Here is a 27,975-nt window from a genome sequence, read left to right as displayed (position 1 = left end):
CCCCCCAGTCACTTTCTTCAAATTTATTTTCTAGATAATAGTTCCCTAGTTTATACCTGTATTGTGTATTATTCTTCCCTAAGTGTATTGTGTTACACTTTTTTACATTAAATCTCATCTTAGACCTCTCCTTCCAAATTCCCAAGTTGTCCATATCCATCCATGTACTTGATTGATCTTCCTTTCTTTTCTGTTTCATCCATCCTAGGTTTGTATCTTCTGCAAACTTGATCATATTAAATTTACATTCTCCTCCAGGTCATTAATGAGCATGTTGGATAGACTAGTCCTCTTCCCTGTGGGTCATTGCTGGATATCCTTAGTTGTAACTCTGTTGATCATAATTCATTGCTTCCTTCCCATCATATATTTTTTTATCCACTGTTCTATTCTGTTCTCCAGGCAATAGCTGTACCACCTCTGCTTCCCGGGTGCTCCTCTTTTTTATCAATCATCTTTTTCTAAGATACAGATACAAATCATTGTGTTCCCTTATCTACTTATGCCATTGTTTGTTTGTTTTTTAAGATAATCTGGGAAAATATTTTCCTTAAATAGAAATTTCTCAAAAAACTTCCATCAAACATCAGTGAGTCTTTACAAGTATGTTAAGTGAGAAAACATTTTGGAAGTCTTTTGCATATTAAAGCTGCCTTAGTCTTTACCTTTTCCATGGAAAATGGTGTGTAGTTATTTGGATTTTAAGTAAAAAGAATAATTAATTTCTCCCCAGCTGAAAGGATGACTTAAATGTATGTATTGTTTTTCCTGAATGTGGATTGCATTTTCAGTAAATTATTCTCCTTCAAGGTGGTTTTCCAAATGAGACACACTTTATTTATAATTTTCAGGTCATGATGCAGAATCACATGTTTATTTATTTTTCATGTTATTTTTTTTTCTTTATTTTTAGGAAAAAGAAGAAGTGGAAGGGATATCAGTAGGCGCTATACTTTCTGACTATCAGCGTGTTCGAGTAGAAAATGTGTAAGAACATTAGTTGTCCTATATTTATATGTGCATGTATTTTAAGAATGTGAATAAATAAAACATATAATTGTATCCAGATAATAAATAAATATGATATCCTATATGCCCATGGAACTATCTGTTTACTTGAGTAACAAAAGTTGCACTTTTATTTTTGTTCTATTCTTATATCACACGTGGATAAAACTCTAACTTACTTACCATAAGGAAAAAATACAATATTTATAATAAAAAATTAAGGCAAAGCTTTTTAAAGTAAAAAGTATTATTTTCAGTTTTTTGTCATTTGAATCAGTACACTCTTTTAACTCCTTATCATTTGTAATAAAAATCAGGAGCTTATAGAAGGAATGCAATAATATCTTAAAGACAAAAAAAGAAAAAAGAAGAAGCTTATTAAGGACTCTCCCCTTCTTTGGTCCTTAGGATTCAGTTCTTGGCCAAAAGTATTCATGATTGAAATAATTCTATATAAAGTCATTCAACTTTCAAGGAATTTTTAGGTTGTTGCTCCCCACTCTTTCCCACTCCTAAGGAATGTAGTACTAGTAAATCACTGTCTGTATGTACAAATACCAAAACAGTTCATTTCATTAATCTATTAAAAAAACATATAAGGTCAAATGATAATATGGATTATTTAATGTTTGGAAAAATAATACAAATGAATTTATTTTTCATTTTTAATTTATTTGGATAATCAAAATATCATATAGAGGCTTTATGTGTAATTATATTTGCAAAAAAGAAAATGTGGACTCCAGTATCTTGGGCAAAACTTAACCTCTAAATAAATAATTTTGACACTCAAAAGGGTAAATAGAAATAAGATAAAGAATGTATTTATGTAATGGTTTCATATTCTTGACAAAGAAATCTTCATATTGACTCTCATTAAAAACTTGCATATTAATGGACTTGAACACTTAAGTCTAAATTTTTATTTTATTTGTTTTCTCTAATTCCACAGTGAATTTAAGTCAGTTAAAAATACAGATTTTAAAAGATAAATGACAGGAATGCAAGGCAAAGCATAGCCAAAGGTGTAATTTGAAAGTTTTCCTTACCTTCTGCCTGCCTACATTTAAGAACAACTGATTTATAGATGGAGCTGCATTCTCTATCCCTTAAGCCATACATAGAAATAATATTATTCTCTGCAGCAGAGGACCTGAAAATACACCTCTCCCAAGAAGACATATAAGCACTCAATAGATAATATGAAAAGTGTTCAACCTCACTGATAATCAGGGAAATGCAAATTAAAACTACAATGAGATACCACCTTATACCTGTTAGAGTGGCTATTATCAACAAGACAAGCATAACAAGTGTTGGAGAGGTTGTGGAAAAAAGGGAACCCTCATTCACTGCTAGTGGGAATGTAGACTGGTACAGCCACTATGGAAAACAGTCTGGCGATTCCTCAAAAAATTAAGACTAGAGCTACCATATGACCCAACAACCCCACTCCTGGGTATATACCCGAAAAACTCGAAATCATTTATACGCAAAGACATATGCTCCCCTATGTTCATTGCAGTATTATTCACGGTGATCAAAACATGGAAATAGCCAAAGTGCCCTGTGATAGAGTACTCGATAAAGAGGATGTGGTACATATACACAATGGAATATTACTCAGCCATAAGAAAGGATGAAATAGCGTCATTTACAACAACATGGATGGACCTTGAGAACATTATGCTAAGTGAAATAAGTCAGACAGGAAAAGCTAAGAACCATATGATTTCACTCATATGTGAGATATAAAACTGAAACTTATTAACACAAACAGCAGTGTGGTGGTTGCTGAGGGTTGCTGGGGAGAAGGGAGTCCTAATATGGGTGACAGGAGAAGACTTGACTTTGGGAATCAAAGCCCTCAACCCTGGCATGTGCCCTTGACTGGAATCAAACTGGAACCCTTCAGTCCGCAGGCGGACACTCTATCCACTGAGCCAATACAAAATCTTTGTTTTTTTAATAAGTTCAAACCCACATGGTTTAATGGGTAGCCAAACTAGATAGGGCTGACATCTATTGATGAAAGTCAAAAAGCTCAATGAAAATGTGCTAATGATTAGGGGGCTAAATGAAAGAAGGGCCCATAGCATACTAATGGATAGAGGAAATATTTTTCTCAAAATGCAGTCTCAGGAACACTTAAACACATGATTAAAATGCCCAGACTTTATAATATGAAGCATATCTGCAATAATTTTATTCTTGAAATTTTTAAAGCATTGGTCTACAGACTCAATTTTGAAGTAGCCTATTGGGAGTTCATTGGTCTACAAACTCAGTTTTGAATTAGTCCACAGTTTGTAGTTTGTGTTGCATCACTATATTTTCAAGATATAATGCATTTAAAAAATGTCACTAGCTCAAATGCAACAGTGATTTACAGAGGAAATGTATTTGAGGCATGATAAATTGTTAAAAAAATTTAACTAGGTAAAGAATTTTGACTTAAGTCTACAAATAGTCAACAGATTGTGGATATCAAAGCAACAGTCAAGAATTTTGCAATAAGGACAGAAAGGAATGAATTTTTTTAATTAAATAAATCTCAGCTAAAAATGGTAGGAGACTAGTTTGACTAGTAGGCATTAAATATTGGTGAGGACAGCAAGAAATGTAATGCTTGTGTTACATCATTAGTTTCAGTTTCATCATGTTTATATTAATTGCCTCAGCACAGCACTATATGCTCTGGGACATTTTACAAAGGAAAATTATATAAAACAGTCTCTACAGTAAGGAAGGTTTTTTTGTTTTTTTTCTTCGAAAGTCAGGGTATATGTACATGAAAAAAGTAGTGATATATTTTTTTAAATCTATTTTTATTGATTTCAGAGAGGAAGGGAGAGAGAGAGAGAAATAGAAACATCAATGATGAGAGAGAATCACTGACAGGCTGCCTCCTGCATGCCCCTCACTGGGGACTGAGCCCGCGACTGGAATCAAACCTGGGACCCTTCAGTCCGCAGGCTGATGCGCTACCCAGTGAGCCAAACCAGCTGGGGCAAAAGTAGTGATATTTTTAAGGCCATGGATGAGTAAATGACCAAACGTGGCACATTTACTAAGTTTGGAATTTTCGGAGAGAAAGAGATCAGTGTGGGCTAGAGTAGTCAGCCAGGGAAACTTGCAGACATTAGAGATGGTGGGTTTTAGAGCTAAATTTCTTGTTTGAAATCTAATCTCAGTCACTTATTGTGTGAAATGGGCAAGTCGCTTGGCTTTGACTACCATTTATTGAATACCTATTTTATCTGAGCATTGTACTACATTCATTATATTACTTTTAATCAATTATAGTGCTTGAGAAAGTGATATTTACACAGGTGTATTAAGCAAGAGAAGAAGGTAGAGAGCCTAGTTAGTATTAGGCAAGAGTGAGCAGGGTAGTGGTGGCAGCTGGAGTGAGGGGAGAGTAGTAGGAATAAGGTGTGAAAGCTAACCAGGCTGAGGTCCATGTAGGTCAGTGCAAGAACTTTTACTGAGTGATGAAGAGGGTTTTGAGCAGAGGAATCTCATGATCCATTATGTTTTAAAAGGATCACACTGGCTGCTGTATGGAAAACTGATTTTAAATGGGCAAGGATAGAAACAGGGAATGAGGTTAGGAAGGCATTGACATGAGATATAACGGTGCCCCAGTCCGGGTATTAGTGGTGGCATTGGTGAGAAGTGATCATATTCTGCATTGTGGTAGACTGCATGAGGAATCTGAAGAAGAGAGGAGTAAAGGATGACTATACTTTCTAATCTCTTAATTGTATCAAGAACTTTGAAAGAAAATGTCTTTGTTCCTATTTATGAACTAGGAAACTAAAGACCTATAGCTTAGTTTTTACTTGCTGGAATCACATAGTTAGTGAGTGCAGAAGTAGGTTTCATTTGTCCTGACCCCAAAACCCATATTCTTTTTACTGCACCAAAATGTAAAATATGTAGTACAGTACTTCAATATATTGTACCATTTTTTCTTTTTATTTTATTTTCTGGGAGTCAAATTCTTGTAAAAATTTCAGTTAGTAGATAAAAATAGTTCATGTAACCATAGGTATTGTAAATTTAATCAACATATGATTATTTTATTAGGCTAAATTTATTTGCCTATTTTGCATATGCTTTACAATTTTGATACTCAAGAAGTTCTGAAAACAAAGACAATTATCCATTGACATTTGGAAGCTTTTTTACATAGATTATTAAACTTACAGAGAGTCTTACTAAAATTAATACTTCTAATCTGCCTGGAGATTTTATTTTTATCTGTTTATGCATAGCCTGTGGAAATTAAATAATATTTTTGTTGTATATATATATAATCTCCATTATACAAAACATGTTTTTAAAAACATTTTAAATGCTAAAATCCTTGAGAGATGCATTATGTTTAAAATCAAAGTAATGTATACAAGTATAGAACATTAAGATATCATCTGATTTTTTTTATTTTTTATTTTATAGGTGTAAGAGGCTTAATCTTCAGCCTTTAGCTTACCTTTGGCAGAGAAAACAAGAAGATTTGCTCCGAGAAATGATAGCATCTAACATTCAGGCGATCATCATCAAAGTAGCAGCTTTGGGTATGTAGCCAGACTCAAAAGAGAGCTGTCTGTTACCACACAGATAATGAGTTCACTAATAAGCAGTTATAACAAACAAGGAAGAATGATTTAGAATATCAGAAGAAGTTGAGTAAGGGTAACTTTTAAAATGGGCTTTTGACCATTTACCAAAGTAATTAATAGTGAGCCTTATCATTTTATTTTTAAATATATAACTGCCTCTAAAACTGGTATTGCATTATAGACTTTTAAGTTCTTTCTATAGGATTTGGAATTCGGGTTCATAGGGTACAGGAAATACAGGTTGAATTTTTAACCTTTCAAAAACTATATTTGGCACAACACATGATATTTTCCTTGTATTTTGTTAACATTTTAAATAATGTTAAAATAGAATTATTGGCTTTGTTTGTGATATCAGAAATAAGCAGAGTAGTGGGTTTTTGTTGGGGTTGGTGAGAAAATGATATTTGAGAGGATGTCATTTGATCAGTTACCATAGACACAATGTAGTAGGCAGGTGGTAATCTGATTCAAATATGGATATTACACATGAACACATTAATTTGTTGTTTTGCATTTTTATAATTCATTTTCAAGAAACCATAGGGTTTGAGCCCAATACATTTATTTCATGAACCTATTACAGGAAATGCCCTGGAGCCTTGGGCTTCTCAAAGCCGAAATCATTTGTGTTTACTTTTGTGATCCCTGAAATAACGAGGTCTCAAGCTGTGGAATATTTACAAATAAATTCACATTTTAGACAGCATTAAAAGAAAGATCCCATAATATTTCTCCTTGCTAAATACCAACCTACTCTCTTCTTATTGAAGTCAAGGTCTCATCTTTAGTAGAAAGGCTTATTTAGAGAATCTGCAGTTGATAAAAAGAGAAAGATTGAAGTGTGTTGTGTTCTTATTTTTGAGAAAAGGTTGCTAAGCAACTCTTATGATTGGAGTTCTCACTATAGGTATATCTGTAATATAATTTTCTATATGAATCTAGAGTATGGTCTCTCTCTTGGATTTTCTAAGATTGCCTAGTTCTTTAATGATCTTTATGTGACATCTCTCTGGACGGTACACACTCAATCCCTTTTTCTACTAGAGAATGGATAGGATTAGAACCCACAGAGAAACTGCCTCATTAGAAAGACAGAGCCAAAGAATATGACCTTGCTACTTTGATTATAGTATATAACTGATACTGTATGTCTTTTTAGTTGTATGTGTGGATGTGTGTGTACCTCTAGATAGGGGTCAGAAATGGTGATAATTGTATTAAACGTTAGGGTAAAGTATAAAACTGAGCTAATGTTTTCTTGGCCTCTCAATGACAAAAGTATAGATTTAAATTTTTTTTTCCTGTTAATCCTTACCTGAAGATATTTTCCCCTTGATTTTTAGAAAGGGTGGAAGGAAGGGAGAAAGACAAAAGGAAACATAGATGTGAGAGAGACACTACTGATTGGTTGCCTCCCACACACGCCCTGACCAGGGCCGGGGATCAAGCCTGCAATAGAGGTACTCCGACCGGAATCAAACCTGTGCCCTTTGACCGGAATCAAACCTGAGACCCTTCAGTCCATGGGCTGATGCTGTATTCACTGAGTCAACCCGGCTAGGGCATAGATTTAATTTTAACACTTATAGCACATAGTTTCTATTGCTTACCTATAGGTATGCAAAGATCATAGTTATTCTGAAGAACAGTATTAAAGGTTTGTTGAATGGTACATATCTTCTAAAGAGGCAGAAAAATATAAAAGATGCATTACAGGCTCCCATCTTTTTTTGGTCCTTTTAAAGTTTTCAGAAAAGGTTTTAGGCCAAAAATGGGACAGTAGATCCTTCCATGGGGAGAGGGATTCAGCAAAGTTTTGTGGCCCTTGACATTATGGAATGGTCTTAGAAAAGGATTGATTCTACATGAATTATACAAATATATTTCTGATAATTGTGTTACATAACCTTGGTGTCTGTGGGCTCAGTGAACTCGTGAAATTTTTACATAATAGCTTAATATTTTACAAGTTTCTGGTTTTTAGACTTATTTAAAGAATCATTTGAACCTTTGATTTAAGAACAGTCCTGCCTTTTAGAAATATTTACTTTTAATTATATGAGTATTGAAAACATTCTTGCTATATAATGTTAAATTTTCATAGATCAAGCAAGGCTTCCATGTGTTTTCTAGTCTCTCCTCTCCCACCAAGTACTTCATTTCCCAGGATACACACCAGAGTTGATGACTGATCACCTTCCTAGATCACTTTTTTTGGGCACATGTATATGCATGTGTAGAAATATTATTGTTTTATAGATTTTCTAATACTATGCGAATGGTATCTTAAGTCTGTATTGATTGGGAACTTGCCTTTTTTTACTCAACGTATCTTGGAGATTTTTTCAATGTCAATAAATATAGATCTACCTCATGTTTTATTTTTAAGTAACATTTTATTGAAGTATAGCATAAATGCAAAAAATTGAACAAATTATTAGTAAATAACTAAGAATTGATGAATTTGATGAAATTTGATGCATTTTCACAAAGTGAAAATAACTATGTAATCAACACCCAAATCCAGATATGTGGCATTTCTGATATCCTCCTAGTCAGTATTTGCCAAAGGTAACAGCTTTCCTGACACTTAAAGCTATAGGTAGTTTTTTCCTGTTTAATTTAATATGATTGAACCATATGCAATTGTGTCTGGCTTCTTTGGCTCAACATTATGTTTATGAGATTAATCCACATTATTGAATAAAGCAATCATTTGTTTACTTCTCATTATGGTATGGAGGTCCATTGTAGGAATGTACCACAATTTAATTGTCCATTTTACCACTGATGATATGTAGGTAGTTTCTAGTTTAGTGCTATTACAGTGGTGCCCTGTGTCCCATTTTGGTCAACAACAGGCCACATATGCAATGATGGGCCTAAAAGATTGTAATGGAGCTGAGAAATTCCTATTGCCTAGTAACGCATAGCCATCATAATGTAGCACAATGCATTACTCATGTATGTGAGATACTGGTATAAACAAACCCACTATGTTGCCAGTCATATAAAAGTATAGCACATACAATGATATACAGTACATAATACTTGATAATGATAATAAATGACTATGTTACTATATTTATTATTCTATGTGTTTATTATACTATTTATATGTATTTATCATACTATGCTTTTTATTGTCATTTTAGAGTGTACTCTTTCTATTTATTAATAAAAGTTGGTTTTTAGCAGTAGCCTTGTACATCTCATGTTTACTACATCTCTTGATTGCAAATTTTCTATTTTGCTTGATTTAATCTGGTGTTGTTTTATATAGTAACAGGCTGTACAGGCTTGTAGCCTAGGAACAGTAGGCTGTACCATGTAGCCTAAGTGTGTATAGGCTGTGCCATTTAGGTTTATGTAATGTTTGCACAACGATGAAATCACCTAATGATGCATTTCTCAGAACATATCCATATCATTAAGTGGCACATGACTGTATAAATAGTGCTATGAACACATGAGGTCATCTTATACATTTTCTGCCCAAGATCTAGATTTCTAGTTTTCATTTCTTCAGAGTGCACATATTTCTTTTAGTGGGAATATATATATATATATATATATATATATATATATATATATATATAATTACCTCATGAGCTCATAATATTTTGAAATCAAATTCAGGACTATGTAAGAACAATAACAATTTGGTATTCCATCTGTACTTCCTTTCTTTCACAGTGAAAAATCTCTGACTCAAGGACACAGAATATATTATTTATTAGAAAGTCCCATAATTATTGGGAACAAAAAAACCCACAAAAACAAATAGCAGATCTATAATATATTCTTTCTAGTAACTAGTATAAATTCCCTGAAAAGAAAGGAAGAATACCTCATATAATTTTATAAGCATCAACTACAGACCTTATGGCAAAAACAAACAAACAAAAAGTCATTATTGGTATTTACTATCTGGAAAGAGTCCTTATCTTTGGATTGCTTTTGGCAGGATGTATCTGGTAACTGTGATTAATTTTGGTAAACAAACCTGGAATCTTTGGGCTTGGGGCATGGTTCCCTGGAACATGTTATGTAAGGTATATAAGTATCTGAATATGGAATAGAGATGTTTTATGACTGAAGTAGCTATCTTTTGCATAAGTGATGCAAACTACATGCATTTTAACCTAGGTCAGAGCAGGTTCAATGTGTCTAGAAAACACCAATGGTTCTCTCCCCTCTCTGCTTCACCTGGCCCTTTGATTGCTTGTATTCTTGAAATTATTAGTAAAGCTTTACACTAGGTAAGGTCTCTGGTATGTTAGAGTCTTTGTTATTGTAAATTGGCCTAGTCAATTAGATATTTTTTCAGTCCCACAGATATATACCCTTTGGCAAGAAAAAAGAGAAGACAGAAAATCGTGATGTGCACTTAACTATTGTTTCCAGCCCTGGTAAAAACAGGACTCTTTAAAATAACAAAACAACAAAAGGAGAGAGAGAGAGAGAGAGATGGTAGTTAGGGGAAAAACAGGAGACCATATTTACCCATCTCTGGGAAACCTGCTTCTTGAATGTCATATTTGCTTACAAAATAACTAAATTGATCACTACAAAAACCATATAGGTAGTTGGAGACGAAGATCAGGTGGCTACTGAATGCTAAGAGTATTCTGTTTAACAATTAGGACTCTTTGTAGAAAATAACAAAATCTTGGGGAATAATTATTGTCATGGATTATTAGAATTAACAATCAGGAGGCCACATCACTATTCTGGACATCATTGAGTGTAAAAGATTATTTGGGTTGAGCAGATGAATGGTATGAGAGTTTTCTCTGTGCTTCTGACCTGCAATAGCGGGCAAAGGCTTTGACTTGGTGCTTATACCCTGAGAGGAGTAAGTTCCTTACTCCTTCCCCAAACTACAAATGGAGTTTTTAAAGATAAGAATAGGAATGATCCAATTGCAAGTAACCCTATACGGAGGGAGACATAATTTAATGTTGCTGGCACAAAAGATGGCATGATGGGAGTAGGTCATGAGAACCTTGCTCTTGGGAAGGTACAAGAATACTCAGGGGCAGTAACAGATCTGCTGTCTTAGTCACTGTGCATAAGGCTGTATGGTGGAAAAAGTTCTGAGCCATCCAAAAGAAAGAAGGCACAAAGGAGAGAAATAAAAAGTGGAAGGAAAACAGATAACTTGCTCAACTGGGTGTTGTTTAGATGGCTTCTTAGAAAAATGGAAAGAAAAATGGAAAGAAAAATAGGAAATTGATGTTTTAGGAGATGGGAGAGGCATTCTGGAACCACCTTTTAAAACTTTTTTAGCAAATTCACTCTATCTGTCCTAAGCTGGAGGAGTTCAGCCCAATTGTGAGGATCATGATTGAGAATGGAAAATAATTAAACAGTGGGCTGAATTTATTCTCTCAGTTAAGCCAAAGAATCTGTACACGCGCGCGCGCACACACACACACACACACACACACACGCACACACACACACACACACATACCTTCTTAGGATTGTTAGATACTGGGCTCAATGAACAGTAATCCCTAAGGAAGTTAGGGATTGAACACCAAAAGACTCAAAGGTGAAACTTGTAGTGTATAGAGATGCTGTAGTGCAGAAAACCAAAGTAGGACTAAGGTTAAGAATTAAGGAGAGGGTGACATCAGCATCATGCAGAGTGACATGATCCCTTTGTCTCTCCCCTTCAATCTACAACTATTGAGGCATCTATAACCCAACAAAGGTTCCTCTGCTCAACACACTAGTATTCCTGAGAGACTCACACATCTAGATCTGAAGATGAACGAATTGGAATGCATTGGGGAAGCTGAATGGGGGGATGACAGGGATGGTGCCCATGATCCTGGTTCCTTGGCTCCCATGGCTGAGAATATAGTGCCAGTGAACAAGATGGGGTCCACGACTCTGGACCCTCACCACAGCCCCAGCAAAGGAAAAGGAGGGTAGCAGTGGTCGCTGGCTCCCTCTCCTGGCTGTAGCAGTGCCCTCAGCAGAGATCCAGGTAGCAGCAGCAGAGATGATACAGGTCACTCTGGCCTCCTGGCCACAGTGGTCCCAGCAACCATAGGGAACCAGGCAGGAATGGCAGTGGTGCCCTAAGACTAGCTCTTCCCCCACTCTCCCTACTCCCCACCCTGGCAGCAGGCCCTAAGACTCAGGTGACCTGGACACGGAGAGGGAACCCACCTTGTAAGGGACCCCGGCAGAGATACTCTGATCAGTGACACCCAGCACTACAACAGTGGCAGCAGCAAGGCACCGGCAACCCAGGAGGCACAGGCAACACCATTAAGAGAAACCACAAGCTTGCACTGTAGAGTCACCTATTGGAAGACAAAAGAAAGGTCTCTGATTATCAGCCTGCTGAATTGTTAAAATAAAAATATCTAAATAAGAAAGGTGTCTTCTGTTTCTAGTGCCTCAGCAGAGCAACCCACCCACCAAGTACCACGAACAACCATGGTAATGTGGTATCACAAAAAGAAAATGATATTTTTTTAAATTTCTTTATTGATTAAGTTATTACATATGTGTCCTTATTCCCCCATTACCCCACCACACTCATGCCCTCACCCCCCTGGTGTCTGTGTCCATTGGTTAGGCCTATATGCATGCATACAAGTCCTTTGGTTGATCTCTCCTCCTTACCCCCACCCTCCCCTACCTTCCCACTGAGGTTTGACGGTCTGATTGATGTTCTCTGTCTCTGGATCTGTTTTTGTTCATCAGTTTATGTTGTTCATTATATTCCACAAATGAGTGAGATCATGTGATATTTATCTTGACTGGCTTATTTCACTTAGCATAATGCTCTCCAGTTCCATCCATGCTGTTGCAAATGGTAAGAACTCCTTCTTTTTTACTGCAGCGTAGTATTCCATTGTGTAGATGTACCACAGTTTTTTAATCCACTCATCTACTGATGGGCACTTAGGCTGTTTCCAAATCTTAGCTATGGTGAATTGTGCTGCTATGAACATAGGGGTGCATATATCCTTTCTAAATGGTGTTTCTAGTTTCTTGGGATATATTCCTAGAAGTGGGATCACTGGGTCAAATGGGAGTTCCATTTTTAGTTTTTTGAGGAAACTCCATACTATTCTCCACAGTGGCTGCACCAGTCTCCATTCCCACCAGCAGTGCACGAGGGTTCCTTTTTCTCTGCATCCTCTCCAGTACTTGTCGTTTGTTGATTTGTTGATGATAGCCATTCTGACAGGTGTGAGGTGGTACCACATTGTCGTTTTGATTTGCATCTCTCGGATGATTATTGACTGAGCATGTTTTTATATGTCTCTTGGCCTTCCTTCTGTCTTCTTTCGAAAAGTATCTATTTAGGTCGGTTGCCCATTTTTTGATTGGGTTGTTTATCTTCCTTTTGTTAAGTTGTATGAGTTCCCCTTGATGGTTTCTTTTGTTGTGCAAAAGCTTTTTATTTTGATGTAGTCCCATTTTTTTATTTTCTCTTTAGTTTCCATTGCTCTAGGAGCAGTATCAGTGAAGAAATTGCTTCGGCATATGTCTGAGATTTTGCTGCCTGTGGATTCCTCTAGTATTTTTATGGATTCCTGTCTTATGTTTAAGTCCTTTATCCATTTTGAGTTTATTTTTGTGTATGGTGTAAGTTGGTGGTCTAGTTTCATTTTTTTGCATGTAGAAAATGATAATTCTTCAGAAGCCAAACTCAAAGTCATAAAAGACTGATCTTTTATGATAGATAATTCAAAAATAGCTGTCATAAAGAAACTCAGTAAGTTAAAAGAAAACTCAGAAAGGCAGTTCGATGAGCTTATTAAAGTTAATGAACAGGCCCTGTCCAGGTGGGCTCAATAAGTTGGATTGTCATCTCATATACCAAAAGGTTGCAAACCAACATTAGGTTTACACTACTTAGTAAAGTTATCCTTCAGATATGAAGGAGAAATAAAAGCTTCCCCAAACAAAAGCTGAGGGATTTACCATCATAAAATCTGCATTATAAGAAATGTTTTAAGGTGCTCTTCTACCTGAAACAAAGAGAAAAAAGTATACAAAACTTAAAATTAAAAAAAGTATACAAAACTTTGAGTAAGGTGACAAACAAGCAGAAAATTGCCACTCTTTTTCAGAATAGGATGCTAAACATTTAATTATAACATAAAGGTTTAAAAAACATTAAAAATAATTATAGCTACTTTAATTGGGTAACAAATATACAACATAAAAAAGGAATAATTTGTGACAACAAAAACTTAAAAGGGGAGTATGGAAAGGACAGAACTTGAATAGGCAACTGAAGACAAGTTGCTATCAGAAGATAAAGGATGACTTTATATATGAGACATTTTGAACAAACCTTATGATAACCACAAAACAAAAATACAGAGCTGAGACACGGAACATCATAAAGAGGAAATGGAGGGGAAAAACCATGTAAACCCATCAAACTAAAGTAGCAGGTGGTCACAAGGGAAAAGAAACAATGGAGATACAGAGCAATCAGAATATGAAAGATTAAATGGCAGTAGTAAATCCCCATCAATAATCACCCTAAATGTAAATGCACTGGATTCACCAATCAAAAGGCTCAGAGTAGCTGGATGAAAAACAAAACAAAACAAAAAAGACCCAGCTACTGTATATGCTTCCTTCAGTAGACTTACCTTAGCTCCAGTGACAAACATAGGCTCAACGTGAAGGGATGGGAGATGATACTCTAGCAAATAGGATCCAGAGAAAAGTGGTGCTACCTCCTCAGGGAATTGTCCAAGGTCCTTCTATCACTTGGCAGATATGAACTCCTAACAAAATGTTGGGCAGAGGTCAGGGTCCCTGTTGATCTCCTCCACAGCACATTTCAGAGCCAGGGGCTGCTAGTAGTGTTGTGGAGCCACCATCATTTACACAGGTGCAGAAATACAAGACATTGCCATTAGCAGACTTCCCTTTCCTTCCCGAGGAACTGAGAACCCAGGGCCAGCCGATCACACAGAGTGGCACCCTGTTGCATTTTTATATACTAACAGAAGGGAACTATCAGAGAAATGAGGAAAACAATCCCAGTTATAATTACAACAAAAAGAATTAAATACCTAGGAATGAACTTCACAAAGGAGATGAAAGATCTTTACACTGAAAACTACATGGCATTGTTGAAAGAAACTGAAGATACAAAGAAATGGACAAATATTCCTTGTTTCTGGAATAGAAGAATTAGCATTGTTAAAACGTTTCTATTACCTAAAATAATCCACAGATTCAGTGTAATTCCTATCAAAATCCCAATGACATTTTTAACAGAAATAGAACAAAAAAAAAATCTCAAATTTGAATGGAACCCCAAAAGACCCCGAATAGCAAAAGCAATCCTCAGAAAAAAAGAACAAAGCCGGAGGTATCACACTCTGGGATTTCAAACTCTAGTGCAAAGCCATAGTAATCAAAACAGTATGGTATTGACAGAAAAACAGACATGAAGACCAGTGGAACAGAATTAAGATCCCAGAAATAACTCCATATGTATATTGGCAACTAAAGGTCACACAAGCCAAGCTTAGAAAATGGAAAAAGGGCAGTCTCTTCAAAATTAAATTAGACCACTATTTTACACCATGCGTAAAAACTAATTCAAAATGGATTAAAGACTTGAATGTAAGACCTGAAATAATAAAATACATGAAACAGAACCTAGGCACTAAGTTTCTGGCCATCGTACTTATTGTGAATTTGACTCCAAAGGCAAGGGAAACAATAACAAAAATAGAAAAATGGGATTACATCAAGCTAAAAACCATTTTCACAGCAAAGGAAACCATCAACAAAACAAAAAGACAACCAACCAAATGAGAAAAGATATTTACAAATGATATTTTTGATAAGTGGTTAATATCCAAATTATATGAAGAACTCATTCAACTAAAAAAAAAACCAAACAACCCAATTAAATGATTGACATAGAATCTGAATAGATAATTTTCTAAGAAAGATATACAGATGGCCAACAGACATGACAATATGTTCAGTCGCACTCATTATTAGGGAAGTGTAAACCAAACCATAATGAAATATCACCTCATACATGTTAGAATGGCTGTTATCTAAAAAGCTAGAAATAACAAGTATTGGAGAGGATGTGGAGAAAAGGGAACCCTCAGACATTGTTGGTGGGAATGCAAATTTGTGCAGCCACTATGGAAAACAATAAAAATAAAACACTAATTCAAAAAGATATATGTACCTACAGCATTATTTACAGTAGCCAAGATATGGAAACAACCTAAGTGTCCATCAGTGGATGAATGGGTAAAGAACTGATACACACACACACACACACACACACACACACACACACACACACACTGGAATGCTACTCTGCCATAAAAAAAAAGATGAAGTATTGTCATTTGTTACACCTAGAGGGTATTATGCTAAATGAAATAAGCCAGATGGAAAAGGACAAAAACCATATGATTTTGCTCCTGTGGAATATAAAACAAAAAAGTTAACAAAAGAAAAGCAAACACATAGATACAGACAACAGATTGGTAGTTACCAGAGGGCAATGGGGGTGGGGAAAAGGCAAAATAGTAAAGAAGGTCAAATGGATAGAAACTAGACTTTTGGTGGTGAGTGCATAATAGAGTATACAGATATTCAGTGATAATGTTGTACACCTGAAATTTCTATAATGTTATTAATCTAGGTATAATGGAAAACATTTCTACTGCCTACCATTGCTTGATTTAGTTTTTCAAATACAGAATATGTTAATGTAAATAGAATTCATTTCAGGAAATTGAAACACCACCTTTGAAGGAGATGTATTTGGGAAAGGTATAATGAATCGACATTACTGATAATTCCTCTCTGGAATTATTTATGGAAAACTTATGACACCAGGCATAGCTCTATTTGGTGTACTAAATGACACTCTCATGTGACTATATTATTTTAGTGTAAAACAAATTTCCTAAATTGCACAAATATTACTCATGTACCATGGTAATAATCCATGTTCTGGCTTGATTACTATTGCCTCTGTTTTTTTTAGTTGTTCTGTAGGGATTTTTGGTGCTGGTCTTGGAGTACTACATCAGACCAAAATAATATTCCTGAAAGCTCATTATGATGAAAAGGACTTGCTAGTCTAAATAGAGACGCTAGAGGGAGCTCTCTTTTAGTAGACTGGCTGCATCTGGAGTTGGCCCAGGAGGAACAACAGAGCTTTAAATGACAGGACTAATAGAGTATTTCTTCTAATAGAACATCATATCAGTCAACAGTGCAGGAAGAATGACTGTATCTTTACCCAAGAAAGACTATTGAATGTTATAATCATTATGGAAGTTGTTGTTTTTAAAGATGAATGACCAGGAGTGTCTGTCACAAGTCAAGCTAAGGATGCCAATTTATGGGGATACCATGGTTAGCCTAGATTATGATAGACCATTACTAGACAGTGAGGCCTTTATATTTGTTAGCTTATGGACCAAGAACCACAGATATAAAGGGGATTTATCTTTCCCATGGTGCACTGGTTTAGATTAGACTGATAAAGGAACAACACAGTGTTGTCCTGAAGAGGGTAAGTTGCATAATGACATCTGGAAGCAATGACTATTAAAACCTGTACTGTGATATCTGGGATATAGTTATATCTTCAAACCAACCCAGAATTTACTGACCAATCTCTGGTCACTATCCCAGTTACTATAAATATGAATGTGCAATAAGAAAAGTTATTTTTGTTGGGCAAGATATGGTACTGTAATAATAATTCCAATTGACCTCCTATGCTAACCTGAACTGGGGTCTAGCCCATGTGACAAGGAAGGACCTGAAAGGCTGTTCTGATGGTCCTGGACCTCTCCCTGATTTGCTGAGCTGTTTGATTACTTCTATCCTTTAATGATCAGTTAAGGTTGATACTGGATAAGGTCTCAGGTTTGTGAGTTTGGTTTGACAATCCAGTCTTTTGGTTTAACTCACTTTCTCATTTGTTTTGAACCACATTACACATTTAGAGTTGTGAAGAAAATACGTATATGTTTCTGCAAAGTTAAGGCTTCCTGAGCAAATTTTGCAGAAACTTGGGACCTAGGCTACTAGCAAGCATTAGGATTTACTGTATGACTGGATAGACAGTGAGAACTCCAGGGAAATTTACTTCTCTGGAGGTATGTGTTTACATTTCTAGGGTGGGAAAATGAGACCAGGACCTTGGATACACCTCCTGGGTTGTCAAGCTGGAGATACTAGTTTTATCCCTCCTCCCAAGATTTTTTTTTTTTTTTTTTTTTTTTTTTTTTACATTCCAAAGTATGAAGACACAAATCCTTTACTTTTCCAAGGACATTCAGAATGGGAGGGGGAATAACTGTCATTTTCCCTAAGTGAGCATTCAGATTTATTTTTTCAGGACTCCTTACATACAGTAGATGCAATTACTTGAAAGATCATATTTCATTCTCATTACATTGCTCTTGAAGAAGGAGAAGAACCAGAATGTAATTATCTACTTACTGTATGTAAGTAGTAGTACTATTATGCTCTGCTCCAGGAAATTCATTTTAGCATTCAACATATTAATAGATATTAAAATTTTAACAACATATGGAACAGTCTCAGAATAGCAATGCTAATACCACCACACTGATATGATTGTTGAGAAGAGTTAAAAATAATTTTTACATATGCCTTCCCAAATTTTCCCTCCCATTTTTAAGAGTTCCATATCTGTTTTGTTTGAGAGTTTAACTATTATATGCTATATACTATTTTTAAACAATTTTATAGTTATAATTAACATAATGGGCAATTCACCCATGTAAAATGTACAATTCATCACAATCAAATTTTAGAACAATTTTGTAGCCCCAGAGAGAAACCTGTATTCATTAGCAGTCATTTTCCATTTTCCCCCAATCTTCTTCTCCTACCCCCAGTTCTTTGCCCAAGAAACTACTTTGCATCTTTTTATCTTCATAGATTTGCATGTTCTGGACATTTCAAATGAATAGAATTCTACAATATGTAGTATTTTGTGACTGGCTGCTTTCACTTGGAATAATAGTTTTAAGTTTCTTCTATATTATAGCATGGATCAGTATTTGGCTTATTTTATCGCCATATAATATCCCATGATGAATTGTCCTATATATATATTGTTTGATTTAATTTGTTAGAACTCTGTTTTGTTAGAACTCGCATTTATGTTCACAACAGGGATTGACCTATAATTTTCTTTCCTATTAATTGTAGATATGGGTAATAAGTGTTTACCTGGGCCTCATAAAACTTTGCAGTATTTCCTTTTTTTCCCCCAATGTCTGAAAGATTTTCTCTAAGATGGTATTTTTTCTTTAGTATGCTGAAGTACTTATTGCTTATGCCATCTGAATGTGGAGATTTCTTTTGGGGAAAGTTTTTAATTAGAAATTCAATTGCTTTGTTAGATTAAGGCTGTTCAGAATTTCATTTCTTATTCAATTAAATAAGTTGTGTTTTTCTCTGAATTTATCAATTCATTCTAAATTTTGAATATATAAATATGAAGTTCCTAATGTCTTCTTACTGTCTTTTTGTCATCTGTGGAATTGGTAGTGATGGCATCATCTTCATTCCAGTTGGAGATTGTTTTTTCCTTGCCTTTATTGGTCTTGTACAGGCCTATTGATTTTAACCTTTGGATTTTGTTGATTTTCTATATTATATGCTAGTATTCTATTTTATTAATTTCTGCTGCTGTCTTTATCATTCCTTTGTACTTATCATGTCATTTCAATACCGGTTTTATCACTTCTTAGCCTTGCAACCCAGATAATTCATCTTGACGCAGACCTTCATTTTCCCAGCCTCCACTGAACAATGTTTTAGCATTTGTTCTACTAAACATTTACTACTAAAATGGGACAATATGTGTGAAAGTTTCTGAATCGTTTAACATCTTATACACATTAGAAAAACTCAGTTCAATCTTACTGAGTATGGAAAATCCCTTCTTTCCTACTCTTTGTTTCTTTCCTGTGTCTTCCTTACTCCTCATACAAAACATATCATGTCTGGTCACCAGATGTGTGGAGGTTTTTCCCAACACCAAACAATCCTCCGTGACACCAGCCTGGTGACCTATAATTCAACTCAATTCTGACACTGTCTATCTGAAGATAGCATTAAACTCGGGTAAAGGGCTCAGTCCCATAAAACCATGATCTACTTCAGAAGCCAATCACAAGCTCAGGTTAACACCTCTGCTCCTGACCAACAGGTTTCAAGGGCACTTCAGATGCCAGTCCAAAGTTTAGGTTGTTACCTGTGCCTCTAACTGACTGGCTATGGCAACCTCTCCCTTTGGATTCAATTAATTAGACTGTCACAGAATTCAGGGAGACATTCACTTGCATTTACCAGTTTATTATAAAAAGATATGAGAAAAGATACAGATGAACATTACAAAGTTGGTTCTCCTGGCAACCAGCCCCATCCTTAAGCAGGGTCCAAAAGTTATCTCATTAACATAACAAAAGACACATTTATAGCTCTCATTACTACGAAATTCCAAGGGTTTTAGGTGCTCTTTGCCAGAAATGGACAAAGAACAACTATTTCTTACTATAAATCACAATATCATAATGCCTAACATCAAAATGCTCATCCTCATTATATTTCATTGTTTTGGATATTTGTAACAAAATTGTTGTTCCAAGAAGATATGCCCTGTTAATTGGGCTTTTGGAGCCTATGGCACATTACTGTTTTTGCATCTTAGTTTAAGGATCACCTTTTATTTAATTGTGGTTTAATTTGGTTTTTAAGAAAGAGTACTAGACTCAAAATTAAAACATGTCATTTCAATACCGGTTTTATCACTTCTTAGCCTTGCAGCCCAGATAATTCACCTTGACGCAGACCTTCATTTTCCCAGCCTCCACTGAACAATGTTTTAGCATTTGTTCTACTAAACATTTACTACTAAAATGGGACAGTATGTGTGAAAGTTTCTGAATAGTTTAACATCTTATACACATTATTATTACTGCTAGATAGGAATGGGGTAATTATGAGCAACTTTTGATATTCTGTAATATATGTGAACAAGTAAAATTAGTGGGTATGCTTTTCTCATCGATTTTATTTGCTGTTTTATTTTCCTGTTTGAAAAAAAAGAAACTTTTTTTTGGTACTGCAACATAAATCCAGTACACCTCTCCTTCTTGTCTTCACCTTTGAAAATCATTGGAAAGTTCCCATGCAACAGAAGGAACATAGGCAAGACAATTAAGCCTGTGGTTTTCAATGGAATGGGAGCTAAGATGTCTTTTCTTTTTGACAAGTTCAGAAAAGTCAGTGTCTAAACTGTAGTTAAATCTTGAGGCTTTTAGGCTTCCTATGCTATATTTGTTAATCTCACATATTTATTTCCTTTGTTAAAGGTATTTCAGATCAGATATAGTTATATTTTGAGAAACTAGAGCAGTATTTTCAAATAACAGTGTTTTTAAATGACCATAAAATGTTTAATATGAAAGATAGGAAATGAATATTGACATTGATGATGACTTACACTAATTTTTTAGGAGGGAATCTTTGTATTAAGCAGTTAAAAAAAAACATAATTATAATTATGCACAATGTTTTTGCACAAAGTCCAGGTTTTTAAGGGCTTAAAGAGCAAATACTGAAAGTACTGTTAGATAGTAATTAGATTCAGATTTACTTCATTTTATTGATTTTATTTTTTGGCTACTGGATAAAGAATGATCATATAAGAATAAATTTCTCACCTGCCTCAAGCAGGAGTAATTAGACATAATGGAGCCTGTGTGCTCTGGGGCCATTCAACTGTGCTTCAGTAATTGCATATTTTCTAAAGAATGAAGGTTGCTTAACATATCAGGTGACAAAGCAGTTGAAGTACAGGTTATCTGTTTATCTTTTAGTTAAAGAACTATATGTACATTATAAACCAAGCGGTATTGAATGCTTTAACAAATAAAGGACTCCGGTCAGAAGTGAATGCAGCTGATAGGATGGAATTATTATATCTGTGTCTAATTCATTAGCCTTACCATTTCTTCAAACCACTTATGTTCTTTGCTTCCCTTTATTCTATTTTCTTTCACTGAAAAAGTTCAAGTTTCATTTAACATATATTTGAACAAGTATTATATTATGATAATTTCTTTTTTTAATTTAATCTTTACAAATTTACAAGGTTGACTTTGTCCCAGTCCTAGATCCACATTAACGAATTAATTTTTTCCTCTAAGTATATCTTCTTTTCCCCAAAGACTGGTTCTAACTGTCCTGTCCATAGTCTCGTAGGATCTAGTTTGATATTACCAAAATATTGTCCATATTAGGGATAGAATTTTTTTCATTGCAGATAATCTTTTCAATAGTGAATTCTGTTGATATTTAAAATGTGATTTAATTTATTTGTAGTTTTTCAAAGACACTCTTATATAAAATCAACAGATCTTATGTGTACATGAGAATGTGTATATGTGATATAAGATAAAGTCTACAAAAAAGAAATTCATAGGGGGAAAAAAAAAAACAAATAAAAATGGCAATGGAGTGGCAGCAGATATCTCCAGAAAGTGTTAATATGAAAATTTTAAATTTTCTCTTTTATGTTTTCTGTATTTCCTACAATGAATAGAAATGGCTTTTTTAAACAGGGGAAAAGATGGAGTGAAAATGGGACACAGAAATAACTATAATTCAGTGAGCAGAGAGTGACCAGAACAAAGACAAGAAATAGTGCCAAGGAGGACTATTTAAAGGAACTATATATTTAGCCTGAAGTGAAGGTAGCAGGTTACTGGACCAAGGAGAACAGGGGTTTTTATAGCAATCTACACTCTTTCAAAGGCTGCTGGTTCTTCCTGTGGCTTCAGAACACAGTTATAAGAGCCAGTGGAAGTTATATAGTGTAACAGGCCTTGGTTTGGTATCGGAACTTTCTAACATTTGGATCGCTCAAATAGTGGCATAGGAGGTTACCCCAGGCCCTTGTGTGAATTTCTTCAAGCTTCTACTGCATGGCCCTGGCTCTTCTTTATATAATACCCTCCTTCGTGCTGAGATACAGGAGTAAGCAGAAGTTACAGAATTGAGCTAGCTATAAGGGTACTTTGCTTTTCAAGGGCAAGTCCGTCCTCCCATAATGGCTTCTGGCTCTGTTCTTAAAGGATGGAGGCTTGTACCATTGGATAATTTCAGAGAATATGCCACTGGCTCTGAAGGCATTTCTGTAGAGGGCATTTTAGAAATGACTTAAAGGCAAATATATACTTTTGGTGACCACTTTGAAGGCAACAGCCCTTATTTGAACACATAAAAGTCTGTCTTATTACTTTATTACGTGTTAGTTTTCATTAAAATCTGATGCTTACACAAAGCACAATAATAAGAAACTTAAATTCAGTTATGGCTTTCAGATTCCATTTGGTAAGTTAAATTTTGTTGTGTGCTTATCTTGCCATTGCCCTTTATTCTCTTGTTTTCATCTCGATTTAGGAGTACATCTTCCTCCCTACTGTTACTCTGCGTCTTGTCTATAGTGAAATTTGTTTGATTGTTTTTAATTTGAAGAGGCTCTCTACCTCTGGAAGAGGTAATCCAATATTAGAAAAGGAAAGAGAAATTGTCCCTGAAACTTTATTTTCATTCCTTAGCAAGTTTTACAATTAATGACAGAAGTTTCTCTGGTGGCCTCTCCGCCCAAAGACTGTGCTTATTTATTTTCCCCAGTAGTCTCATGTGACCTTGTTAAAAGCCTCATTTACTGGTTTACTTCTATCTGGTATTTTATTGACATTTCCAGATAAGTTTAATAGGATGGAGAGAAACAGTGTTCTCTTTATAGACTCTGTGGTGATTTGACCTTAGCAGGTTAACCTTATCCTGATGTTCTGGGGAGCTCTTCTTAATTAGACTCTATCACTTTCTCCATTATCACCAGGAGAGCCACTGCTCTGTAATTCTATAAATCTTAATTTGTTTTTCTTTCCTTCAGAAAAGATACCATATTAGTAAAATCGCAATATTTGGAAACAGTTGCTAGTTTTCCGGATACATTGCATATCCTCATCTGTAGCTCAGCCATTTCACACTTTATTTCCTTCAGAAACTCTCAGTTGAATACCATCTGGTCATGGTGATTTATTGCTGTGGAATTTTTCAAGTTGCTCTCTTATTTCCTCCTAGGAGATTGCTCTCCGCTAGTGCCCCACTGATTTTCTCAGAAAGTGACCTTGGAATAGTCGTTTCCTGGGTATCCTCTACAGCAAAGGTCACACCAAGTAAAACTGCATTAAACTCTGTGCTGTTTCTCATTCTCCAACTTGCTGTCCTCCCTGCAAGTCCTCAATGTTGGGAAGAACTCATGTCACCTTTTGTCTTTTTATTTTTCAAATTTATCCTTTCCTTGACAATATATTTTTGGTGTTTAATTCAGAAAAAAAATGTTGTGTTAAAAAATGTTCTAAATACTTTCAACATGTTCATTAATGTCTGGGTGGAATTGCTTGCATGTGTTTTTTTTTGTGTGTGTTTTTTTTAAGACTATCCACAGATTTCTCTTTTGACCTTTCAAATAATGGCACATATGTCTCTCATAGTCAACGTCCTTATCTGTCTTCCAAGCACCATGGATAGTATTTTAGAGTCCCTAATTGTCGCTTAAAGGGCTGCTAACCATTTTTGTTTTTCTTCAGATTTTAACATATATTTTTAAAGCCTTACTCTTTGGATTAACACTAAGAGATGCCCATGCTAATTAGAACATAAGCTTTAATTGTGCAGCCTTCCCGGGAGCTGAGTTCACTCCTACACACGCTCACCTGTGGTAATGCCTATGTTCCATTAATAAAAGGTTACTTAATGTGCATTCAAGTATAGTTAATTGCTGTGAGAAATATATTTCTACCTTTATACAAAGTACTTTAATACAGGATTTTTAAACTTAAAACTCAAGTATTGAAGCATCAAGAGTTGGGCTTTTAACATTTCTAAGTGTGTTGTAAATTACCTACTATCTTAAATTGAGGGGGAAGGGGAATCGAGATTTAAATATCAAATTCCGAGTATGTGATATAATCTTTTCCTCAGATTTAAATACAAATACTACAAGCCCCACAGCGACCCATCTCTGAGTGCAGTGCCTTTTGCTCAGGCTGTAAAGGGGGAGTAACAGATTGTAACAGCAGAGGAAATAAGTACTGATTCTGTTCATTTTATTGCTAACATATCTTTTCCTTTACTAGATAAGTCAGGCTGTTAAAAAATAAGTTATGCCTATAACTATTTGGTGCTGGTATGGATATGTGCTTTGAATTTTTGAATAGATGAAGAGTCTGTGTATTTCAAAGGTATTTGTGTGGGTGTCTGTCTATGTGTGTATAAAATATTATATATTGCCTTCCAAGAAATAAATACTATATTGTTATTCTAGAACCTGTCTTTCTACCTTCATATCAACTAAATAGCTCCCATTGCCTCTATTTTAAAAAAATTAAAAATACACAAAATGCAGCATTCACTAATAAAGATCTTATTTTAAGACATATTGTTATAAAAGTCCTCTGTAGTAACATCCATGGCTGTGTCAGCTTACACTAAGACAACTTTCCAATGATATATAACAATTAAACTGAAAATTCCTCTGGAAAGATAACTCCACAAGTCTTTTTTTCTATTTGTCTATTTAGTAGTAAGAATGTTTATACTCTTCAAACAAATATTTATGTTTAGTGACTTACTACCAATGTAACTTCATATTTGCCATGGTTGGAAAGTGAGACTTCTTATCTTAGCTGAGGGCTAACAGTTATTTATTAAAACTCCTTAGAGCAAGGATATGTTATAAAGTTTGTAGGGTTTGTGCTCTAATGAGTTATCTTTCAGATAGGTAATATTGTATTGGCTGATGTCTCAATTTTTTGATATGTATATAGGTCACAGTCAGTGTAAACGTACATAAGAACCAGGTGAGCTATTGCATCTCACAGTGCAAGATCTTGTGGTATGTGTTATAATCAGGATTCTCCAGAGTCTCCTGACTCCTTTTTCTAGGAAGGTATTGTTTTTACTGGAAAAGTCTTAAGATAGACTTTCTTCTGAATTTGATTTTATTTTTACTCAAGCAGACTTTAGTTCAAGTTCTGGGTAGTTTCATTCCTGATATTTTCTTCTTCCTTTATTCAGCAATATTTTCAATGGAGTTTGGAAAGGAGGGGGAAATGTATTAACCAGGGACCCTCAGAGAAACACAACCATTAGGATACAAAAGAGATGTATTCTGAGGAATTGGCTCACATGATTATGACAGCTGAGGAGTCCCACAATCTGCTGTTTGCAGTTTGGTGACTCGGGAAAGCCAATGGTATAATTTGGTCCAAGTTTGAAGGCCTGAGAACCAGGGGAGCAAATGATGTAAATCCCAGTCTGAACGCAAGAGAAGATGAGATGAGATGTTTCATTTCAAGTACTGAGGCAGAAAAAGAAAGGGGGGAAGCAATTTCTCCTTCCTCTGTTATTGTTCTATTCAGACCCTTACTGGATTGGATGATGCCCATCCACATTGCAGGGGGAAGGGGTAATCAGAGACCACCGATTAAGATGCCAGTCTCATCAAGAAACACCCTCACAGACACACACAGAAACAATGTTTAATCTGGGCACTCCATGGCCCACTCTAGTGATACATACAATTAACCATCACAGGAAGAAAAGAAAAGAGTTAGATGCCCATGCTCTTGTAACTCTCTTGCCCAATGACCCAATCAAATTTGCATTTTGGGCAGCTCTCTAATTACAGTGTGCATTAAAGTTTGATATTCATCAAAGTTATTTCCTGTGCTTTCTCTTCTCACTTCACATACTCTTCTTGAGTAATTTCATCTCATGTCTTCTATTTCAATATTAGTATCTCCAGCCCGGACCTCTATGCTGGGCTCTAACTCCATATACCTAATTGTCAATTAGACATATCTTCTCAGGTTATTCACTGGTACCTCAAACATGTCTAAAATTGAATCTGCCCTTTACTTTCCTTCCCACGTTTTCTTCTGTTCTATTTTGTCTATATCTGGAATAAGTAGTGTTTTGTTCCACCATCTTTTCATTTTATCAGAATCAGAAACCTGAGAATCATCCTTACCTTTTCTCTTTTCTGTATTCCCCATGCCCAGTTCATCAGCAAGTACAATATATCCTACCTACTATATGTTACTCTCAAATCCGTTCTCTTCCTTCCATACCTATTGCCTTGTCTATTACATCCTCTCTTGCTAACTACTGCAGCAGCCACTTTATTTGCCTTCTTACCTTCAGTCTTGTTTACTGGCAAGGAATAATTTTTCCAAAAGTCAAATTGGATTGTCATTCATCTGCTTACAATTTCTGTCTTCTCTGTGACCTTACATTCAGGTATAAACTCTTTAAAATGAAACAAAGGGTTCTGTAGGATCTGTTTTTGTCACTTTTTTAACATCAACTTTCACCCCTGCAGACACTCCAGACTCATATCGAGGTCCTTTCAATTTTCAATACTCATCATGTTGAAAAAACTAATAAGGGTTAGGAAGGTATTTCTAAAGTAAATATATCAAATTCCCCTTTAAATTTTTTTGTTTGAAACATATCTTTTTATTCATTTTTTAGATGTTAAACTATATGGTATTTTTAAAGGTTTAATAAAAGGGCCCTTTGGGCGATCACCAGCAAGTATTGGTTATCATTAACTGCATAATTATACTTACTGTGATTTATTGGTCATTCATTTCATGGATGCTATCATTTTCAAAGTGAATCCATGAAGTACCGTTGTCTCTTTTATTACTTACATTGAAGCGAAATGCTAATTCATAGATTTCAGAAACCAATTACATGTTGATATGAATCCTAACACAACCTATAAGATAGATAAGCATTTAGTATTCTAATTGTAGAAATGAAAAATCTGGAAACTGAAATAAGAAATTTCCCCCAATAGTCAAATTTTAAAATGTGAGCTCATTTTTACTTTAAAGATTACATAATGTTTCTTATCTGTTCTTTTAAGCACAAATTTAGTCATTGTATTTCTTAAATGCTCAATTATAATATAGTAGTGTGCTCAACTAGAGTCTGGGAACAAAAAAAAAGTTATATTTACCAACATAACCATTAGAACTTTTTAAAGTGAATCTACTTGTTCTGGTGGCCAGTGAGCCTGGAAGAAATAAGAAGGGATCGTGTGTGTGTGTGTGTGCGTGTGTGTGTGTGTGTGTGTGTGTGTGTGTGTGTGTGAACTTCAAAATGCATGGGATATTCCATTCCTGTCTCCATTGAATTTATCAGGAATTATAGG

The 27,975-nt window shown here is 35.2% G+C and overlaps 1 protein-coding gene across 1 annotated transcript in view; it reads left to right on the top strand.

Annotated features, from left to right (window-relative positions):
• Positions 1-27,975, top strand: part of DPH6 (diphthamine biosynthesis 6) — a 170,592-nt gene that overhangs the window by 96,056 nt on the left and 46,561 nt on the right. Inside the window, exons 4-5 of the mRNA XM_079768245.1 lie at positions 914-987; positions 5,473-5,591. Coding sequence (XP_079624371.1) covers positions 914-987; positions 5,473-5,591 — 193 coding nt within the window. The remainder of the gene's footprint in view (positions 1-913; positions 988-5,472; positions 5,592-27,975) is intronic.

This window comes from Cnephaeus nilssonii (assembly GCF_951640355.1).
Source record: "Cnephaeus nilssonii genome assembly, chromosome: 4".
NCBI classification, from domain to species: domain Eukaryota; kingdom Metazoa; phylum Chordata; class Mammalia; order Chiroptera; family Vespertilionidae; genus Cnephaeus; species Cnephaeus nilssonii.
Note: the sequence above shows the minus strand (reverse complement) of the source record. Positions and strands in the feature narration are given on the sequence as shown.